General features: G+C 40.3%; 1 protein-coding gene across 1 annotated transcript in view; it reads right to left on the minus strand.

The window, feature by feature from the left end:
* Positions 1 to 3,274, minus strand: part of CMTM8 (CKLF like MARVEL transmembrane domain containing 8) — a 31,239-nt gene extending 27,965 nt beyond the window's left edge. Inside the window, exon 1 of the mRNA XM_060781869.2 lies at positions 2,884 to 3,274. Coding sequence (XP_060637852.1) covers positions 2,884 to 3,069 — 186 coding nt within the window. The 5' untranslated portion in view covers positions 3,070 to 3,274. The remainder of the gene's footprint in view (positions 1 to 2,883) is intronic.
* Positions 3,275 to 22,500: the final 19,226 nt, after the last annotated feature.

Consider the following 22,500-nt stretch of genomic DNA (forward strand, 5'->3'; position numbering starts at 1 on the left):
TAATGCAATCCGACACCACTTAACTGCCATGGCTCAGTCTATGGAATCCCAGGATTTGTAGTTTTATGTGGAATCGGATTGCATTATTTCTACAGTGTAGTAGATACACCTCTGGCGTACATATTACACTTATTATGCAAAAACACTTTTGCAGTAGAGCAAGGGTGGGGAACAACAAACACCCTTCAAACTGTTTATTGGACTGCAACTCCCATAATTCAGTGACAATGCTCAATGGGAGTGGTGGACCTGTAGATCAAAGCATCTAGATTGAGAACACTGTTGTCTGTTAGTATGCCATTGTCCATGGAAATGCATGCCACAATGAACATTTAAGAGTCTTTAAGGTGTCTCTAGTTTAGACTTTTTCTATTTTTTTCTGGAACTGAGCAATGCAACTACCTCTTCGAAAATTACTCTAAGATCTTGAAACAAATGTTCCATTTGTTGCTTGTTGTATCAAGTTTCAGGACCTCTTTTCAGCGCCTTAGCATTTTTGAACCACAATGGGACAGCATCTGAGCATGCACAGAGTGCTTCTCTTCTAGTCCTTCAGGTAATGACTGCAAGTCAGACATATTAGATATTCTACATCAAGACAAATAGCAGCCTTTAACTTTCAGTGGTCCTCTTTGTTGTATACACTCATTTTTGACTTTTTAAACATTTTGATGCTATTTATTTATTTATCTATCGCGTCAGGAGCAAACCAAACAGCTGTATTGCATTTTTTAACAAACTTTGATGCTGGGGGTTCATTCCTTTTGGTAAAAGATGGCAATATGCAATCTCCTAGGCCACTTCTATACTATCATATAATTCAGACTATCAAAGATGATAATCCACATTATCTGCTTTGAACTGGATTATATGAGAAATGGATTATAGCCTCTTTGAATCTCCTTCAGGGGAGATAAAGCAGAATAATAATAATAATAATAATAATAATAATAATAATAGTCTACACTGCCATATAATCCAGTTCAATGCAGATAATATGAATGTTCAACATGTACACAAATGATCAGCCACTGTCAGATGGGACAGAGAGTTTAATTTATGCTGACAATCGTGCCATCAGCGCTCAAGCAGAGATTTGAGATGGTTGAACAGAAGCTCTCCAAAGCTTTAGGTGCACTTACTGCCTATTACAGGGAAAACCAGCTGATTCCATCTAAAACACAGACATGTGATTTTCATTTTAAGAACAGACAGGCATCTCAAGCTCTGTGGATTACCTGGGAAGGAATCCCACTGGAGTATTGCAGCACACAATTTTTGGGAATTACTACTATGATGATGACCTAATTTCCCCAAGAAGTGAATTCCACAGGCGGGGAGGAACCACCGAGAAGGCCCTGTCCCTCGTCCCCACCATACGTGTTTGCAGCACTGCCTGAATATCAAGCAAAAAGTGGGCACTAGAAACAATATCATATGAAAGCTGACTGGCACAACCTGAGGATCACAACCAGATACTGTGAAGACATCTGCATTCCACTATGCTACTCTGCTGCTGAGTACGCATGCCCAGTATGGAACACATCTCACCATGCTAAAGCAGTGGATGTGGCTCTTAATTAAAAAGATCTTGGAGTCCTTGTGGACAAGTTAAACATGAGCTAACAATATGATGCTGAGGCTTAAAAAACCAATGGAATTTTGGCCTGCATAAATAGGAGCATAGTGTCTAGATCCAGGGAAGTCATGCTACCCCTCTATTCTGCCTATGTCCAATTCTGGGCACCACAACTGAAGAGAGATATTGACAAGCTGGAATGTGTCCAGAGGGGGGCGACTAAAATGATCAAGGGTCTAGAGAACAATCCTATGAGGAGCAGCTTAAGGAGTTGGGCATGTTTAGCCTGAAGAAGAGAAGGCTGAGCGGAGATGTGATAGCCATGTATAAATAAGTGAGAGGAAGACACAGGGAGCTTGTTTTTTGCTTCCCTGGAGACTAGGATGTGGAACAGTGGCTTCAAACTACAGGAAAGGAGATTCCATCTGAACATGAGGAAGAACTTCCTGACTGTGAGAGCCGTTCAGCAGTGGAACTCTCTGTCCCGGAGTGTGGTGGAGGCTCCTTCTTTGGAGGTTTTTAAACAGAGGCTGGATGGCCATCTGTCAGGGGTGCTTTGAATGCAATTTTCCTGCTTCTTGGCAGGGGGTTGAACTGGATGCCCCATGAGGTGTCTTCCAACTCTTTGATTCTATGATTCTGTGATATAAATACACCACAGGAAGGAGCAATGGGATACCAGACAGAATCTGATATCTCTATGATTTTATGACTCCTGCATTAAATGAATCATTACAAGGTGTTTAGCATTCTCTGCCAAAGAGTATTGGTGCCTCCCCAAATGTACATGCTGCAAGTAGCTTCTGGAATGAGAATCAACTGTCTACGAAGAGGCTTTTTTCATGTTTTCTAAGATCTACAGCAACACTCGCTGGAACACCTCCGCAAGCAAGAGTCCAAAAGCGGCAGGCTCAAACCCAGAACCTCAATCAATGTCTGATACCAAAGAAACTCCCTCCCAGGCTCACAGAAAACTGGGAGACTTGGAAGGCGCTGAACAGACTATGCTCTGGTACCATGAGATGCAGAGCCAACCTTAAAAAATGGGGCCACGAAGTGGAGTCCATGACATGCGAGTGTGGAAAAGAGCAAACCACAGACCACCTACTACAAAGCAACCTGAGCCCTGCCACATGCACAATGGAGGACCTTCTTAGAGCAACACCAGAGGCACTCCAAGTGGCCAGCTACTGGTCAGAGGACATTTAAGAGAATGCCAAGTTTGCAAACTTTGTGTTTTCTCAAATACATCCTGATAGGATAAATAAATAGGCGCTCAGGAGGGTCTCCTGAGGGGAACTCACAATCTCGGCCACCATGAGGATCCCGGGCGGCGTCCTGAGGAACTCCTTGTCGTAGGCGAGGCTGCTGGAGCCTGAGGGGAAGCCGGCGGAGAAGGAGCTGGCGGTGGTGGTCACCGGGGGAGAGCGGGGCCGCTCCTCATCCTCCTCCTGTGGACGGCGGGGGGCTTCACGAGGCGGGGGCTCCATCTTCAGCCCAGCCTCCTCCTTCTCCTCTTCCAGCCCCAGCCAGGGCCACGCTTCTCCCAGCCAGGAAAGGCAAACTCAAGGGGCGCTTGTGGCGTGCAGCCTTAGGACTCTCTCAAGGGGGCAGAGCTGCAGGGACTGAGGAAAGAGGGCGGGGAGGGGAGAGGCCGCCTTCCTTGCCTCCTCCCTCCGGCTCCTGGGTCCATCAAGAGAGGGGAGAAGGCAAGAAGAGCCCTCCTCACGCCTTCCCTCCTTCAGTTTTCTTTCCCGCCCTCCTCACTGGAAGAAAGAAAGCACCCTGAACAACTCTCAGGCCAGTGGCTCTCAACCTTCCTTAATACAGTTCCTCATGTTGTGGTGAGCCCCCAACCATAACATTATTTTCCTTGCCACTTCAAAACTGTAATTTTACTACTGTTATGAATCATAATGTAAATATCTGATATGCAGGGTGTATTTTCATTCACTGGACCTAATTTGGCACAAATACCCAATACACCCAAATCTGAATACTGGTGGGGTTGGGGAATGGGTTGATTTTGTCATTTGGGATGGTTAGTTGCTGGGATTTGTAGTTCACCTACAATCAAAGAGCATTCTCTGATAAAATACATAAAATACTAACAGTAACATATTTTAAAGTGAATTAAGTATTTTTAGATTTAAATGTTGTAAAGGTAAACAATTTAATATTTTAAAATTAAAAAATTAAAGTTAAATAATTTAAAATTAAATAATTATGTTAAAAACAAATTATTACGTCCACCAACGATGGAATTGAACCAACTTGGCACACAGAACTCCCAACAGAAAATACTGGAAGGGTTTGGTGGGCATTGACCTTGAGTTGGGGAGTTGTAGTTCACCTACAGTGATGGATCTGGACCAAACTTGGCACGAATACTCAATATGCCCAAATGTGAACACTGGTGGAGTTTGGGGTAAATTGACTGACTTTTAGGAGTTGTAGCTCCTGGGATTTATAGTTCACCTATAATCAAAGAGAATTCTGAACTCCATCAATGATGGAATTGAACCAAACTTGGCACACAGAACTCCCAACAAAAAATACTGGAAGGGTTTGGTGGGCATTGGCCTTGGGTTTGGGAGTTGTAGTTCACCTCCATCCAGAGAGCACTGTGGACTCAAACAATGATAGTATTGGACCAAAAAAATCCTCAATATGCCCAAATGTGAACATTGGTGGAGTTTGGGGAAAATAGACCTTGACTTTTAGGAGTTGTAGTTGCTGGAATTTATAGTTCACCTACAATCAAAGAGCATTCTCAACCCCACAAATGATGAAATTGAACCAAACTTGGCACACAGAACTCCCATGACCAACAGAAAATACTGGAAGGCTTTGGTGGGCATTGGCCCTGAGTTCACCTACATTCAGAGAGCACTGTGGACTCAAACAATGATGGATCTGGACCAAATTTGGCACAAATACTCAATATGCCCAAATGAGAACACTGGGAGAGTTTGGGGAAAATAGACTTTGACTTTTAGGAGTTGTCGTTGCTGGGATTTATCGTTCACCTACAGTCAAAGAACATTCTGAACCCCGTCAACAATAGAATTGGGCCAAATCTCCCACACGGAACTTCCATGACCAACAGAAAATACTGTGCCTTCTTATCACCTTTGGCAACCCCTCTGACACCCCCAACTGCCAAGTTGAGAAACACTGCCTTAAGTTCTTCCAGTGTGCTTTAAGGTCTCAAACTTAGGACCTTATCCTGCAAATGTGTATGAGTAGCATCATGTAATTGGGGTGCACATTAGATTTGCCTCATGCATAATCTTAGTGCTGAGCCAAAGCAAAAGGGGAAACTGCTTCAGGAGCTGCACCTGGAGCCCCTTCTTTGAGGGACTTCATCTCTAACTAAATTGCCACAGGGCTCAATGCTATGCCCTTCCAGGATTTGTAGTTTGTTGAGGCACCAGCAGAGAAGGCACAAAACCTTGTCAAACTATAGCCACCCCCCCCCCCACCCCATGACTCCATAGCAGTGAACCAAGGCAATTAAAGTAGATTCATTCTACAGCATAGATCAGGCACGTGCAAACCTGGGCCCTCCAGGTGTTTTTGGACTACAACTCCCACAATTCCTAACAGCCTAGTAGTCCAAAACACTTGGAGGGCCCAAGTTTGCCCATGCTTGGCATAGATGCACCCCAAGGGTTTTTTTCCCCATTGCTGGAAGCTTTGGTGCTCTCTTTTGAAAGAATAAATTCTAATTTGTGTGTGTGTGTCAGGAACAACTTGAGAAAATTTTTCCTGACACCTTCGGTTATCCCACCTTCGGTCATCCAACGTTCTGTATTATCTAACGCAGTCCACCTCCTGCTTGGATCCACAGCTGTTTCAATACATTGCAGTGTTTTTGTGCTAAATTCATAAATACAGTAATTACTACATAACATTACCGTGTATTGGACTGCTTTTTCTGTTGATTTGTTGTAAAACATGATGTTTTGGTGCTTAATCTGTAAACTCATAATGTAATTTGACATTCAATAGACTTTTTCTTAATCCCTCCTTATTATCCAACATTTTTGCTTATCCATCGTTCTGCCAGCCCATTTATGTTGGATAAGCGAGACTCTACTGTAATTGTTTTCATCCTTAACCGATAAATGAACAGATTGTCCATCATCTCTTGCTTCGATATTGCAAGAGTTTGAACTCTTGCTGGTTAAAGATTTGCATTCTAAAGATCTAAGCTCGCAATATTTCTCATATCTCCGACATGGATTGATTTGCCACATTTTATGGCAGAGTACTGCAAACTTGCTACTGGTTAGAAGACTGTTCACCACAGTACAGCCCATTTGCCCACGTCATCCTATTTGAATCAATATGAGCAATTCTGACAGCTCCTGTTCCACATGTTTTTGGTATTATAGAAATGGAAATTATCTGCTAGACAATTTCTGTTTTATTGACTATTCTAAAGCCTTTGACTGTGTGGATCGTAGTAAATTGTGTGGCAAGTTCTTGGTTGTATGGGGATACTAAGCCACCTTGTTTGTCTCCTGAGGAATCTGTATCATGGCCATGTAGGAACAGTAAGAACAGACCACGGAACAACAGACTGATTCAAGATTGGTTCAAGATTGAATACGGCAGAGCTGTATACTCTCACCCGACCTATTCAACTTGTATGCAGAATACATCATGTGACATTGGGGCTTGATGAATCCAAGGCTGGAGTTAAAATTGCTGGAAGAAACATTAACAACCTTAGATATGCAGATGATATCACTTTGATGGCTGAAATATGAGAAGGAGCTAAGGAATCTTCTAACCAAGGTGCAAAAGCTGGGTTGCAGTTAAAAATAAAACAATGAAATTATGGCAACCAGATTTATTGATAATTGGCAAATAGACGGAGAAGACATTTAAACAGTGACAGACTTTGTATTTCTAGGCCCAAAGATGACTGCAGACATAGACTGCAGTCAGTAAATCAGAAGACGTTTACTTCTTGGAAGGAGAGCAATGTCCAATCTTGATAAAATAGTGAAGAGTAGAGACATCACACTGGCAACAAAGATGTGCATAGTCAAAGCAATGGTATTTCCCGTAGTAACCTTCGAATGTGAGAGCTGGACCATAGGGAAGACTGAGCGAAGGAAGCTAGATGCTTTTGAACTGTGGTGCTGGAGGAAAGTTCTGAGAGTGCCTTGGACTGCAAGAAGATCCAACCAGTCCATACTCCAGGAAATAATGCCCGGCTGCTCACTGGAGGGAAGGATATTAGAGGCAAAGATGAAGTACTTTGGCCACACAATGAGAAGATAGGAAAGCTTGGAGAAGATAATGATGCTGTGGAAAATGGAAGGAAAAAGGAACTCCAGCCAAGTCTCTCTGTGTGTATATATATACACACAAACATCCACATACTTGGCTGGAGTTATACTGTACAATGTACCTGTTCCGACTTATGTACAAATTCAACTTAAGAACAAACCTACAGAATCTATCTTGTTGATAACTTGGGGACTGCTTGTATTCAAGCCTGCAAACTTGAATGTGGTTGTAACAGAGTGTTGGACTGGAATTTGGGAGCACTGAGTTATGACAGTTAAAGTGTTGTCGAACTGCATTTATATTACAACGTAGATGCACCCTTTTTAGAGATCTGTGGAATGCCTCCTGCTACTATTTGTCATGCATGTGCCCTGCTTATTGTTTGCCATGCATTAACACTCAATGTAGGAGACAAAGTATAATGCACTTGTGAAGTTCACCTTATAACAAATGGCAAATGGTGGAATATAATTCCACTGTGGAAGTCCCCCCCACTTCCAGTCAAAAGGTTTGTTACAGAAACAATGTATTCCCCACAGTATCTGCTTTGTGGTTTGAGTACCAGGGCCTCTGCTTGTTTAGACTACAAAAGTAAATTGCATTTAGAACAAAGCAACCATTCCTTTGTTTTTTCCCCAGAAGGAAAAAAGGAAATTTCACACATATTTTTCATAGCCTTCTCTTCCTTAAAATTAGTAAATCTGCCAGAGTTAATGTAGCTTCCTTAAACATATCAAAGATAATTATTCCACCAGGTGCCGTTTTCTACCTGATTCCCATGTTGCATTTTAGTTTGATGAAATAAGAGCTACATGCTTGAAATCCATTTTGAAATTCTTTCAAACTGCACCCCTAGGTAGCATTCTTAATTTATAAAGTTCCCTCCCCTGCCAGAAGACAAATCTTTGCAAAACCAATTCCAGGAAGTGCAGCACATCAGTGACGTTCACTAGCAGCCACAGAGCTAAGGGAATAATTTTTACCACTTAGCTGAATTATCTTAGCCTTGTTATATCTCAAAGAAGCAGGGAGTCTCCAAGAACCCTATTTACTCCCCCTGCATTTTGACTCTGAAGAGCAGCATGGAAAATTGCTGAGAGAGACCCACAAAGCAAGGCTATATTTTCTTACATGTAGATAGCATCAGAGACAAAATAATTGAATGCTGTAGCTTGAACAATCACCCTTTTATTGCTGTGAAGTCAGAATGAAAGAAGGGGCCCATTACCTTATTTTTATAATGAAGCTTTCAAGTACAAGTGCAACTGGGTCAGTAGCGTACTTCAGTCAATGCTTAACCTGTATGTGCCTGGAACACTATTTCTTCATATGCACTAATTGTAGGGAAGTGGGCTTAGCATGGACAGGCTAACATTTCAAAATGCTACCATGTCATGTCAGTGTAGTTTGGCCAAAATTCAGAAAAAATACAGTTCAACTGACAGAGAATTTTCAGCAGTCCCTACACAATTGTCATGGCACAGGTAGCCATGAGAAAAATAATCACAAAGTGAGCTTTTGGAAGTTTACTTAATTTAATTGCCTTCAAATCAACTTTGATTTAAGACAACCCTTGAACAAGAGACCAAAAAGTCTCCTTGTTATTGACAGCCCTAATCAAGACTTGCAGACTCCGGGCTGTGACTTCTTTGACTGATCCCACTAACTTGTAAGTCTAGGACTTAGATGCTACTAACTCTAACTCATGACTGGATGAAAGCATAATGAGCAGGTGAACAATATGGAATTATGGAGGGTATAACACTATGTAACATGATTTTTGTTCCTGGGTTATAAATGTCATTTCCTAATTGGTTATGCCATAAAAACATTGAAAAGTTTATTGAACTGCAAAAGATTTGTTTTTGAGGGACATCCTGCAGTACATTTTGCTATAATTTTCAATGAATGTCTCACAGAGCCTCATCTAATTCAACATAGTTTATGTCAGCTACAGAAACTAAGTTTCTGGAGTGTAACTGCTACTTTCAAAGATTGCTTCACTTCTGGTGTGAGAGAATCAGCTCAGCTGTCTACAAAGACGTTGCTCAGGGGAGGTCCGGATGTATTGCAATCCTGTGGGGAAGCTTCTCTCATGCCCCCCCCCCCCCCACTTTCAAAATAATTGCTGCACAATTAAACAGGAAATAATACTTTCAAACCAGGAACAGAAAATTTTACATAGTGTAATTCATAGCCATTTTGAAGTTGTTTAGAATTATCTATGGAGACACTGCTGTGTTGTATGTAAACCAGATAATAAAAATTACTATAGCACAGATTGCCATTGCGATACTAGAACAAACAGTAACGTAGTTAAGTAGCATTACAGTGTGAAATGTGTTATAGTAATTTTCTGAATCATATCCAAAGGGGTAGCCATATCAAAACAGTTTAAATTTGGTCTGTTTCAACAAAAATTCCATATTGTCACTCATCAGATGCATAGGGTGTTTTCCAGAATTTTTGTGACAGATTGAGTGAGTAAATGTGACATGTGAGATTGAGAACAGTGAAATCAGAAGGAATGTATATTATATGACAGAATGAGACTGACTTGTATGTTCAATTGCTGAGGCAGGATTTGATCCAAAGTGTCTAACTCATGTCCAAGAACAATATATTCATACTGGCACTTGCTGTTTACACTGGCAGTACATGGGATGGGCATCCCATTTACTTGAAAGCAGATCTTGAGATGTTGGATTAAAACATTAATTCAATTATGGCAAATGTTTTTAAATTCTAAAATTAATTCACTCCCACAGTAACTAATGTTAGAATTCATTTCATTCATGAAGTTACTGCTTGATATCCTGCAAAACTGGTGAAGCTAGCCCATGGGATCTATAGAGATTGAGATGTTACTGTTGAGCTTATGTTTCGTTATTGGTTTCTTTGAAAGGGTTATTTTTGACCTTTTAAAGTTGCCTTTCTGCAATTGACAATTCCACCATCCATATTGGCTACAAAGTCCATAATATGATTATTGCTAGGTAATAATGGGAACTGGAAACTTTCAGGTCAGAAAAAAGCAGTCCCAAACTATGAGAGCTTGCACTACAGCTTCTTCAATTCTGTTGGTCATTCATCTGCATCAGTCTTCCTTTTCTGGCCCCACCAACATGTGTACTTTGCTCACACTTGACATGCCTTGATTGTTAAAGGTTAATAAGGAGTTATTTATTTCAGTTAAAGAACACTGATCTCTCTCAAGTACAGCAAGAAGTGGATAGTTACCAAGATCAGCCTAGATCAGAAGTGAAGATTTCTCAATCTGTTTTTTCCCAGAATCTCTAAGCTTAGGAAGATTTCTTTGCACAACAGAATCATTTCATTCCCAATGAAGAAGTGTAGTTTACAAAGATCAAAGAGCTCTTCTGCTCCAGAAAATTATCTCTCCTCTGCCTTGTCTTCCCAAAGAAATCATGTATATTATCCTACCTAATAACAAAGTAATGTGATAAATTTCTCCCATTCTAATATTTATTCTCTTTCAACATGTTTTATTAAACAAGAGAGGGAGAACTGCTCCCTAAAAATTATATCAATTTTAACACATATTTCTTAACCTTAGTGTTAGCTGGCATAAATTTAGGTGAAATCACTGGGAGAAAAAAAATCTAGCAAATAATTTTCATAAGTTAATTAAATTAATTTCAAGCTTTGCTTGAAACATATGATTCTGGTGAGATCACAGCAAGAGTTCCAGGATTGCCTGTTGCTGCATCTTTTGACTCTATTTTCAACTAGCCGTCCCCTGCCACGCATTGCTGTGGCCCATTCTGGTGGTCATGGGGGTTCTGTGTGGGAGGTTTGGCCCAATTCTATCGTTGGTGGGGTTCAGAATGCTTTGTTATTGTAGGTGAACTATAAATCCCAACAACGACAACTTCCAAATGTCAAGATTCTATTTTCCCCAAACTCCACCAGTGTTCACATTTGGGCATATTGAGTATTCCTGTAGTGTTTGGTCCAGATCCATCATTGTTTGAGTCCACAGTGATCTCTGGATGTAGGTGAACTACAACTCCAAAACCAAAGGACACTGCCCACCAAACCCTTGCAGTATTTTCTGTTGGTCATGGGAGAACTGTGTGCCAAGTTTGGTTCAATTCCATCGTTGGTGGGGATTCAGAATGCTCTTTGATTGTAAGTGAACTATAAATCCTAGCAACTACAACTCCCAAATTACAAAATCAATTTTTTGAGTGAAGGACATACATTGGGTTGTTAGGTGTCTCGTGTCCAAATTTGGTGTCAATTTGTCCAGTGGTTTTTGAGTTCTGTTAATCCCACAAACGAACATTACATTTTTATTTATATAGATGAAAGACTTTACTGAAAGGCCAGATTACGTTTTCATTACTAGTGTGTTAGACACCTGCCAGATTGATGAGACAAACTGGCACGATACTGCTACAAATGATATTGCAGTGAACTGGAGAAAAGGGGTAAAATGTCTTGCTTAAGAGTAGAAATGAAGAAAGGAACTATTTATTTTCTAACAGATGTGTGGAAAGTAGACAGAAAGACAATGAATGTAGACAGAACTATAAACACAGTCGTGTTTATTAACTGATGATGACCAAAAAACTCCCCACTGAACTCTAGAATATGTCAGACTTTTCCGGTAACTAATTAAGTTCCAATCTAGCTAGGTCCTGACCTTGCAGATTCCACTGTGCTTCTATGCTTACCAGGTCTGTTCTCTCCTGTCTTGAGTTTGTTTGAGCAAACTTCACCTCCTGGATTTTGCCAGGGCAATGACCATTTTGTTTAAGTAACATTTCCCAATCCCTCGTGCAGAGATTATCTTGACCTGTGTGTCACAGAAGGGACAGGAGAGGGAGAGAGGCACTAAATGTAAATCTTATGTATTGTACCATAGTACAATGTGTTAAAGGTTCAAAGTTTGAGGAGTGTTTTTCCATCATTATTTTTAAGTATGTGAATGTATATGGTTTTGATGTAAACCTCTTACTTCAGTGAAGTGTGTCTTGTAACAAAATGTTACACTTAATTTTAACAGCATCTTAAAGCAGACTATTATACTACATGAGAATAATGTCTACAGTGGTCCCTTAGTATTGGGGTTTGCTTTCAGGATTCTCAGTGGCTCCCTAAATCTGTGGATGCTCATGTCCAATTACATACAATGGCATGGTAAAATGGTGTCCCTTATACAAAATGGCAAAAACAAAGTTTGCTTTTTGGAATTTTTAAATCATATTTTCAAACCATGTATGGTTGAATCTCTGGATATTAGAGTTGTGTGCAGAATTAATTTCTTCCGTTTCCTTCGTTTCTTTTGGTACTTCATGAGCACGTAATGGGAAGGCCCCTCCCAGTACAAAAATCAGCTCAACATGAAAGCAAGCGGGAGTGGGTACCGGCTCCTGGCCTGCTTTTCGGCATCACAGTTTAATCTTTTTTTATTAATCCCCTAAAAAACAAAAAGTAAATCCTTATTCCATGAAAACTGCTCTCTTCTTCCAGGAGGTCATTGCTCTTCATTACCTGGAAGTGGGAAGTCTCCTTAAAATGCCTTGGAGAGTGCATGGCTGGCTGGCGTGGTGTAGCCTGGGAGAGGAAAGCGTGTGTGCCTTCAGCAGAGCACCTCCCAGAACTTCCCTTCTTACTTTGGAAAGAGTGTGTGTGTGTGGTGTACAGGCCTACAAAGTGTGCGCCTACCAGTGCCTGCAGCCGAGGGCCTCCCCTAGAGTAAAAAACAGAACTTGCCTCCTTGCCTTGGAAAGAGAGTGCATGTTTGGTGTGTGTAGAGTGCCTCTTCTAGAGTAGATACAGCTGGAAAGAAGAAGTCTCCTTAAAGGGTGTGCCAGGAGGGGAAGTCTGGTTGGGAACCTACCCCCCCCCCCCCATAATTGGTCAATAGAAAACGGACCTTTTGGCACCCCAGAGCGAAAACAGATATCTGTCTTCCTGGTTTCAGGAGACTCCCAAAAAATGGACCAGGGCTCCCACCAAAAGCCAGAACACAATGGGTCAAGGTTTACCCTGAATGCACAACCATAGTTAATATAGAATTCATGGATATCGAAGACCAACTGTATTTGCTAATTTGAACCAGACTCAAACCCTAATAATTTACTACCAACAAGTAAGTGATGTTGTTTTTCTAAATAAAACTATCCCCAGCTTGTGGGAGCAGATGTTATTCAAAGAAACAGACATTAAAGCTCAAGGAACAGAAAACATTAGAATTGTGTCCTTTCAAACCGCAGTGTGGTTCACATGTTGAAATAATTGACTAAGGGGGAATCTTACATCTGAAATAGGATCCTGAAAAAAAGGTTTTGGACTAAATCAAAATGATAATATCTATCACCCTTCCTTGGCACAATTGGGAACAGGGGAAAATGTTTGTGAAAAACATTCAAAATTAACAATTTTAAGGCACATACTTTCCTTCCATCCCATTCTACTTTCCTGGCCAGACAGTAAATACTGCTGAATGCTTCAGCTGTTAACTTCATTTGTTAACTCTGGGGTGTCAGAAACCCGTGAAAGGGAGGTTTGTAGCAGACAGTCTGATAGCCTAATTATAGGATGGGAATGAGGAGAAAAGATGCTGTGTTACTGACAGAATAGGCACCGTATGGTATCGTCAATAAGTCTGACTGTGGAAGGAAAACATGCATCAGCCTCAAAATCCCAGCCACGTTCTCCTTATCCTTTTAGTAAAAGCACTAGCATTTAATGGTTCCCATGTCATTTGGGTAGATAATCCATTCTGGATTTTAATTCAGTATGTAAATAAGTTATTCAAAGCGCCGAATCTGTTTTGGGGGGTAAGCTCCAGAACCTTAAGTAGCTTCTTTAGCATTTGGATTAAAATGGTGGAGCAGGGTTTACTGCCCACTGACAAACTCCACTTTGTGTAGTATGAAAATGTTGGCAACTCAGGAACTTGAAAGTAAAAGGTAAAAACTGGAAGATAACAGTCTTTCCCTCTCAAAAGGAATGACACTAACGTGGTAATTTAAAAAAAATGTCCAATGAACTTTTCCTAAATATCAAATGTTCCGTCTTCCAGGAGCTTGGTTTGCATTGCCCCTTAGTTGCATGAAATAGCATCCTTTTGCATTTCCCCCAGGGTTGCTACAGCCTCTGCAGCACCCTGAAAGTTAACCATTAACAGGGGCTTAAAGCCAGCCTGCAAAAGCCCTTTGCTGTTATTGGTTTAAAAAAGTATCGTTTGGTCTAGAGACCGCCCTTTTTCCTGGGGATGAGATCTCCATTTTGGAAAAGCTCTCCTGCCTTCTTCAGTTTAGAAAAAGCCTCAGATGTGTTTGTGGTCAAGCTAGGCAGCTCGAAAAGCCATCGTGAGTATTTACCCTCTTACCTTTGAAACTGGTGCTGAGCTCAGATAGGGGAAGACCTGCTCTTTCAAAAGATAGCAGCTCAGCGCTGGGGCAGAGAATATCTCAGGATTTCTCTGTGATTGGGAGAGGCTCTATTACTTCATCCCCAAACTAACCTTGAGCTTAGATAGGGAAAGACCTGCTCTTTCTAAAAATAGCAGCTCAGGGCTAGGGTAAAGAATCCCAGGATTTTTCTACCATTGGGGGAAGTTAACTCAGCTGCTGAAGAAAAAAGGAAGGAAGGAACATCTATATAATTTCACAAGTTGACTGTGTTTGTAACTTCACCAAGCTATGCCAAGTCTGTCAAGGACTTTGAAAAATAAATGTTCTGTTTGATGTTCAAATCTGGAGTGGCCTCAGTTGCTGAGAATCCTAAGCTTCTAAGTAAGGCACCTGCAGTTCACCCAGATAAAGAGAGAAGCACATCTTAGTTTGAACTTTATAGTGTCTGGGTGTGACGGCACATCACATATTTAATTATAACAGGGAATGCTTATTGTCATCATTTCAGTTTTCTCAATGGATGAATCCATGGCCAATGTGCACAGTTGACAATCCATTGTTTGGGTTGCTGTGAGATTTCCAGGCTATATGGCTATGTTCCAGAAGCATTGTATGGCTATATTCCAGAAGCAGGAGATAATGCTTCTAGAACATGGCTATACAGCCCAGAAAACTCAGAAAAACCCAGTGATTCTGGCCATTAAAGTCTTCAACAACACAATCCATTGTTTAATCAGAATGCATAATGTGCAAAGGCAATGCAAAAAGAAATGACCATTCACACCCTCCTATAACAGTTAATGTGAGTGTGTGTATGTGTGAAGGAAAATATGGACAAAATCGAAAAACAAAGACATGCAAATACAAATCATTGTTATTTGGACAACCATAGAATGTCATTAATAAGGCAAGACAATTGTACAATGTAACAACCCTGAATGGAAATACCCACCAAATACTTTACCAAATATATGAAGAAAAACATAGCTGTTTTCTTCATTCAGTGCACACAGACAATTTCTAATATTTACCATACATCGACTAGATGCCTGTCAAAATAACTCCAGGGGGAAATTTGCTTTCAGCTGCTGAAGGTGAATTTGTTTATAGGTAAATATTCCAAGCTTAGAGGGGGTGCAGCGAACATCAAACAGACTGCTATTTCTAGTTTTCCTCAGAAGCCTGAATCGAGCTTAGGACATCTCAATGACAAACACAACACAAACCCTAAAGAAGTTATGGTATGCTATTCTGTTGCAAAAGAAACCAATGGTCTTGAAATGAAGTACTTTCAAGATGAACACACACTGCAATGTATTCTGAACTTGGTCTCTTTTAGAGTGTAGTGATCCACCACTATAGTTCTACTTTAACTCTCACAACTGCATTATTGTCTAGCACTATAACTGTAAACATTGAAAAACATGTCCCCTTTAATGTGTCTCTTCCTCCTGTCAGTGACATCAGGGAAACCTCTGACCATCCATTGCATGGATCTTAGTCGGTACAGTTTCTCAGCCAATCAGGGATAGGCGCAGGAAGTCTGAATAGCTGTCAGAACTGCATAAAATGCCCCATACTTCTAATATATTGCTCAGCATTGGGCTTCTAATTTCCCCAATTTCATTTCTTATACTTTTTTTTAAAAAAATGGAACAAAAATGGATATCAATCATTACAGAAGATGGCTGTTATTATTTCTTTGCAGAATTATCTAACATTAATAGTATATTGTGTTTATATGCCTTCAAGTTGGTTACCAACCTACAGCAACCCTATGAATTTCACTGTGTTTTCCTAGGCAAGGAATATTCAAAGATAGCTTTGCCAGTTCTCTTCCCTAAAATATAGCTTATGTTCCTGCTATTTCTTGGCAGTCTATCATCCAAGTATGAGGGTTGAATGAAAAGTAATGCCTCCACCATAACTCCTCAACAGATGGCAGTACTGGTATGCGGCAGGTACTGCCTTGTTCAGTAGATTCTCCTCTAAAGTTCCATGTTGGGGGGGGGGGGGAGCCTTAGCATTGAACGGTTGTGTTGTTAAAGTGCGAAGTATGCAACCCTGCGCAGACGGTTGGTCAATGCGACTTAAGCAACGTGCAGTCATTGAATTCTTGACAGCAGAAGGTGTCACCCCAAAGGAGATTCATCAGAGAATGCAAGCTGTTTGTGGTGATTGTGTTGATGTGAGTACTGTGTGTCGTTGGGCAAGTAAGTTTAAAGATATTGAGGTGGGAACATCTGACTTGCATGACAAACAAAGAGTTGGACGTCCTGTGACAGCAACCACCGAGTTTCACAAGCAAAAAGTTGACAGATTGATTCAGAATGATTGTCATACCATTCAGAGGGAAATTTCAAGCAAGTTAAAGAGCACATTCTAAGGATTATTTCTGCGTTTGATTTATTAAAATATTCCCATCCAAACCCAAGTAACAAAGGTGGAGGCATTACTTTTCATTCAAGCCTTATACTAAACAGGGTTGATCCTGCTTAGCTTCCAAGATCAGAAGGGATCTGGTGCCTTTTGAGTATTTAGGCATTGATTCTATTGTAGGACAATATTTATTTTTTACTGCAATAGCAAAATAGTTTCTGTACTGCTCAAGTTCAGGGCTCTTCTTTGTGCCAGCCACTCTATAAACATCTGGAGTGCATCACTTGGATGCTGTTATAACTGTATTAAGGTTGGGAGGATAGCAAAGTCTACTTTGTTCAGTACATTTACACACACCTAAGCTTGGATCAAACCCGGTATATGCTTGTCAGACTGCTCTTAGACACACACATAAAATTGAAATAGATTACATCCATATAACTACAGAATATTTGAAGAATGTGATAGTCCTTGACAGTGGGCAGACATGGAGAATGCAGGGAGAGTAATCGGTTTTTATGCCTGAAGCAAATACTAATCCACTTGTAATATTACCGCTGAGAAGAATAGCTTGAACTATGTAATGTAAGCTTTTCAAACCAAGCCAACATTGCATAAAAGCTCTTAGCAACTGTGCTAATATAAAGAGTTAAGTGCTGTACCTCCACCAAGTAAATCAGCATGTCAAGAGCACATGTGACCCCCTGGGGGCATGTTTGAGGTCTGAGCTATGGCAACCTGAGAGCTGTCAGATAGCTCAGCACAGTTTACACCAGTTTCCCCATCCTCCTGTCATAGCTGGAGGTCTATATGGGAAAGAAAGGTCTGATGTGTAACAACAGGGGAACAAGTGTAACAAGGTGCTTTATTAATGGCATGAGGACCTCTGGAGGAACTTTTCCATGTAAAAACAGTTCTGCTTCTTTTCTGATTAATCTCTGTCAAGACTGAATGTGAATTCAGGAATGAGGTCTTTTAAACTATGGAATATCATGTTGAGTTATGTTAACAGATTTGGATGGTGCTTACTGCCAGAAAGACAACAGTATTAAATTAAAGTTGGATATTGTATATGAGATGTTCAAATTTGATTTTTTTCTTTAAATTGGTGTATTATGTTTTTAGTTAGTTATGTATTTTATGTATTGATATATATGTTCAGAAGTGGAACTCTCTGCCCCAGAATGTGGTGGAGGCTCCTTCCTTGGAGGCTTTTAAACAGAGGCTGGATGGCCATCTGTCAGGGGGCTTTGAATGTGATTTTCCTGCTTCTTGGCAGGGTGTTGGTCTGGATGGCCCACGAGGTCTCTTCCAGCTCTATGTTGCTATGATTTGTGTTTTACAATTTTGTAGACTGCTTTGAATCCCACCCATGCAAGAAAGGAAGGATAGAAATAATAATAATAATAATAATAATAATAATAATAATATCTGGCAGCCCAAGAACAGGCCATTAGAACAAATGTCATCAAAGCTAGAAGATCCCAAATGTAGACTCTGCAAGAAGCAGATGAAGCAGTGATTCACATCCTCAGCTGCTGCAAGAAGTTCACACAGACAGACTACAAGCAAAGGCATAACACCATTGCTCAGATGATTCATTGGAACCTGTGCCACAAATACCATTTGCCTGCTACAGAGAACTGGTGGGAAAAAGTTACAGAAAAAGTTACAGAAAATGAACACATCAGACTCCTTTGGGACTTCTGAATTCAGACAGACAGAGTTTTGGAGCACAATACTCCTGACCTCACGATCGTGTTAAAAAACAAAGTATGAATCGTTGATGTTTCAATCCCAGGCGACAGAAGGATTGAAGAGAAACAACTGGAGAAGCTGACACAATACGAGGATTTAAAGTTTGAACAACAGAGACTCTGGCACAAGCCAGTAAATGTGGCCCTAGTGGTGATCGGTACACTCGGTCCAGTGCCTAAACTGTTTAAGTGTTTAAGTGGCCTGCACTTAAACACACTTGGCACTGACAAAATTACCAGCTGCCAGCTGCAGAAGGCCACCTTACTGGGATCTGCACGCATTATTCGCAGATACATCACACAGTCTTAGACATTTGGTAAGTGTCCGACGTGTGATCCAATACAACAGCAAGCAGAGTGGTCTTGTCTGCTGTGGACTCATCTTGTTGTGTTTCAAATAATAATAATAATAATAATAATAATAATAATAATAATAATAATAGGTTTGGGGGTCACAAACTAAACTCTTGGTAAATGTAACAACAAACAAAAAGCCCACTTCTGTTTTTGAAAAAAAAAAAGGTATTTTCTATGTTGAAGATTGCAGTGAGGGGAAAGGCTTGTAACTATTTACAAGGTAAAGTGCCTCCTAGAATTAATGTACACTCTTCAATTATAGGAGTTATCACAGCTTCATCCTATGGACATTTGAGCTTCATATTTTGGTGAAGCAGAAATATGTAGTGCTATCCCCTGAATTACACAAAAGCCTCAGTATTGGTTTCAATGTTTATTAGGGCAAAGTTACGTCTATAGAATAGGATAGTCATATAATGGTGTAGCATTTCTTAGGGCCCTTCTAGAAAGGCTCTATTTCCTAGAATCTGGTCCCAGGTTTTCTATTTATTTCAAATTATCTGGCAGTGTGGACTGATATAATCCAGTTTAAAGCAGAAAACCTGGGATCAGATCCTGGAATATAGGGTCTTTCTGGAAGTGCCCTTAAATTCTTTCAGAAAAGCAAATTAATCATTTTGTGGCTTGAAAAAAAAAACAGATTGGGGGAGGGGGGCAGGGTTGCTATTATTTTACTATGTAGCAGAGCCCACAAAATGCCCAATGAGCATCATACATCAATCAAGCACCATACAATGTGCCCGTATTCTACATCTGCACACTTCACTAGCAGGATTTATTAGCCCTCTGCTTCTTTGGCAAATATATAGTTATGCTAAGTAAAAGATGATATAGGATTCTGAAGAAAGTAAAAAAATGATCTTTTTAATGCCCTGGTCTTAATTTTTGATATGTGGGTATCTGAGGAAAACAGTATCTGGAGCAAAGTCTTCATAGCCCTTTTATACAGGGTAGCCTTCAATCTCAATCCCTCTCCCCCCTCCCTCTCTTTCTCGCCAAAATGATTCCTAACTTCCTTCTAGATTACTGTAAACATTCTTGGTTTAAAAGAACTGCTTGAACAAATAATCAAGGTTACAGGTACAGAGTGAAGGACTGACTTCAAAATATCTGAAGACCTCTTTGCAACTGTGATATGCGATAGCCACAGGATAGAACACCTTTTGAATAAAACACTATGCTAACGAACCTTGGAGAATGTAAATATACATTATAATTAACAAGGAACTAATGGCAACTGGAATTTAATTGTCCAAAAATGAGAACTGCTCAACTGCAAGCTTATTATTCTCCTGTGCACTTACACAATACAGTATACTACATAAATAAATACTTCAATATCTGTAAATGGTGCCTAATAAACACATGGTATATGCAATTTATTCCTTTCAAAGAATGGGAGCTGCTTGCAACTCCTTCCCAGTTTTTTTCTTTATAAAAGCTATCCAGTGGGTTGTCAAAGGCTTTCATGGCCTGAATCACTGTGTTGCTGTGAGTTTTTTGGACTGTATGGCCGTGTTCCAGAAGCATTCTCTCCTGATATTTAATCCTCATCTATGGCAGGGATCCTCAGAAATTGCTTCTGGAACATGGCTATACAGCCCGGAAAACTCACAGCTGTTTTGACTTTTATTCAATATTCAAACCATAGAATATATATATATATATATATATATATATATATATATATATATATAAAATCTTTGCTATCAAGATTGCTAACCTAAAGTTAGAGGTGTGTCCACCAGTTCTGGATGGGGTTACACTCCCCCTGAAAGACTGTGTTCACAGCTTGGGAGTGGTCCTGGATCTGCCTCTCCAAATGTCAGCCCAGGTAGATGTGACAGTCAGGAGTGCTTGCTACCAGTTTCGGCTGATATGCCAGCTGTGTCCCTTTCTAGAATCACAGGACCTAAAGGTACTAGTAACTTCAGGATGGGACTTCTACAATGTGCTTTACAATGGACTACCTCGGTACCAAATTCAGAAGCTCCAATTATTCAAAACACATCAGCCAAACTAGTCACAGGAACATCCAGGAGTGTGCATATTACACCCATACTAAAGTCATTCCAATTAGATTCTCGGCAAAGTACAAAGTGTTGTACTTTAAACTCTACATGGTTTGGGTCGAGATCACCTACATCATTGCCTTTTCCCATATAATCAGCCCCAGACACTTTGAAGATGGTTACTCCAGCCAGCCAGAACCAAATTTGGCATCCGTCACCCAGAAGACCATTTCATCAATCACTCCAAGACTGTGGAATGACCTGCCAGAAGAGCTCCAAAGGATGAATGAGCTGTTGAAATTTAAGAGACAGTTGAAGACCTATCTCTTCTGGTAGGCCCACCCAATTAATTTTTAAATGTGAATTTTAAATCATATCCTGTGTTTACTGTATTTTAATATTTGTTCTGTGCATTTTAATATGTGTATTTCATAGAAATACATTTTAATATATGCATTTCACATCATGTTTTATGACGAAGTGTTTGCACTGTGCCTCAAGCCACAGGTGTTTTTTTAGAAATCCAGAATAAATTGGGAAATCCCAGTTTACTCTGGATTAATTCCGATTAACTTGAGACATTGTTTGGATGCCTCACGTTAACCTGAAACCCATCGGGCCTGTGCAGAAAGGGCCCTATGTCTCTGGAGACCAGCATATGAATCCCTATGGAAACCCACTAGGCGATCTTGGGCAAGTCACACACTCTCAGCCTCAGAAGGCAAAAACAAGTCTCCTCTAAACAAATCCTGCCAAGAAAATGCCACAATAGGTTCATATTAGGCTCACCATAAGTTAGGAACAATAGAAGGCACGCAAGTATGGGTTTCCCTCTTCTTAAAAGAAACCACAGCATAGCTTCTCAGAGTTTTGAAAAGTTATTCTTTTAGATTACAACTCCCAGAATTCTCTAGCCAGTAGTTACTTTTTCCAAACTCTGGCTCCACTGTATCTGCGTGTTTCTTGCTAGAGTTCAAGCTTGCCTAATTTTCCTACCTTGCATTTTCCTATCTATGCCCTTTTCATAAGTATGGTCTGTGTACAACTTTTTCCTGCAAGCTAATTTCTTGAACTAAGGGCTCTTCCACACAGCCCTGTAACCCAGATTATCAAGTCAGAAATTTACATTATCTGATTTGAACTGGATTATCTTAGTCTACACTGCCATATAACCCAGTTCAAAGCAGATGATCTGGATTTTATATGAGAGTGTAGAAAGGATCATACACACATATTCCTCAGTCCTGTCCTCTCTTCCTCATTATTATGATCTCCAATTTTGATGCCTTCTTCTAAAATATGCTCTAGGTATCTTACACATAAATATACAGATACTAGAAACAGTAGATATCATGAAACACCATCACTCCAGACCAAAATTATGGAAAGACTCCATTTGCCTAAGGCTGATGTTTTAAAATCGAGTAAGCATATACTATCAAAGTCCTCAAGTCATTTCCAATGTTTGGCAACCCTAGAGTGAACCTAACACAGAGTTGTCTTGGCAAAACTTGTCCAGACAGTTTGTCGTTGTTGTTGTTGTTGTTGTTGTTGTTATACCCTGCTTTTTCTCTCCACAAAAGAGACTCAGAGCAGCTATTATCTCCCACAAAGCCTGAATGTGTCTGACTTGGCCAAAGTCACTCAGTGGGTTTCCATTAATTATCTACAAATGAACCACATCTGGATTCCATGCATTGACTTTAAGGAGATGCATC

Source organism: Anolis sagrei, chromosome 6 (assembly GCF_037176765.1).
Source record: "Anolis sagrei isolate rAnoSag1 chromosome 6, rAnoSag1.mat, whole genome shotgun sequence".
Classification (NCBI taxonomy): domain Eukaryota; kingdom Metazoa; phylum Chordata; class Lepidosauria; order Squamata; family Dactyloidae; genus Anolis; species Anolis sagrei.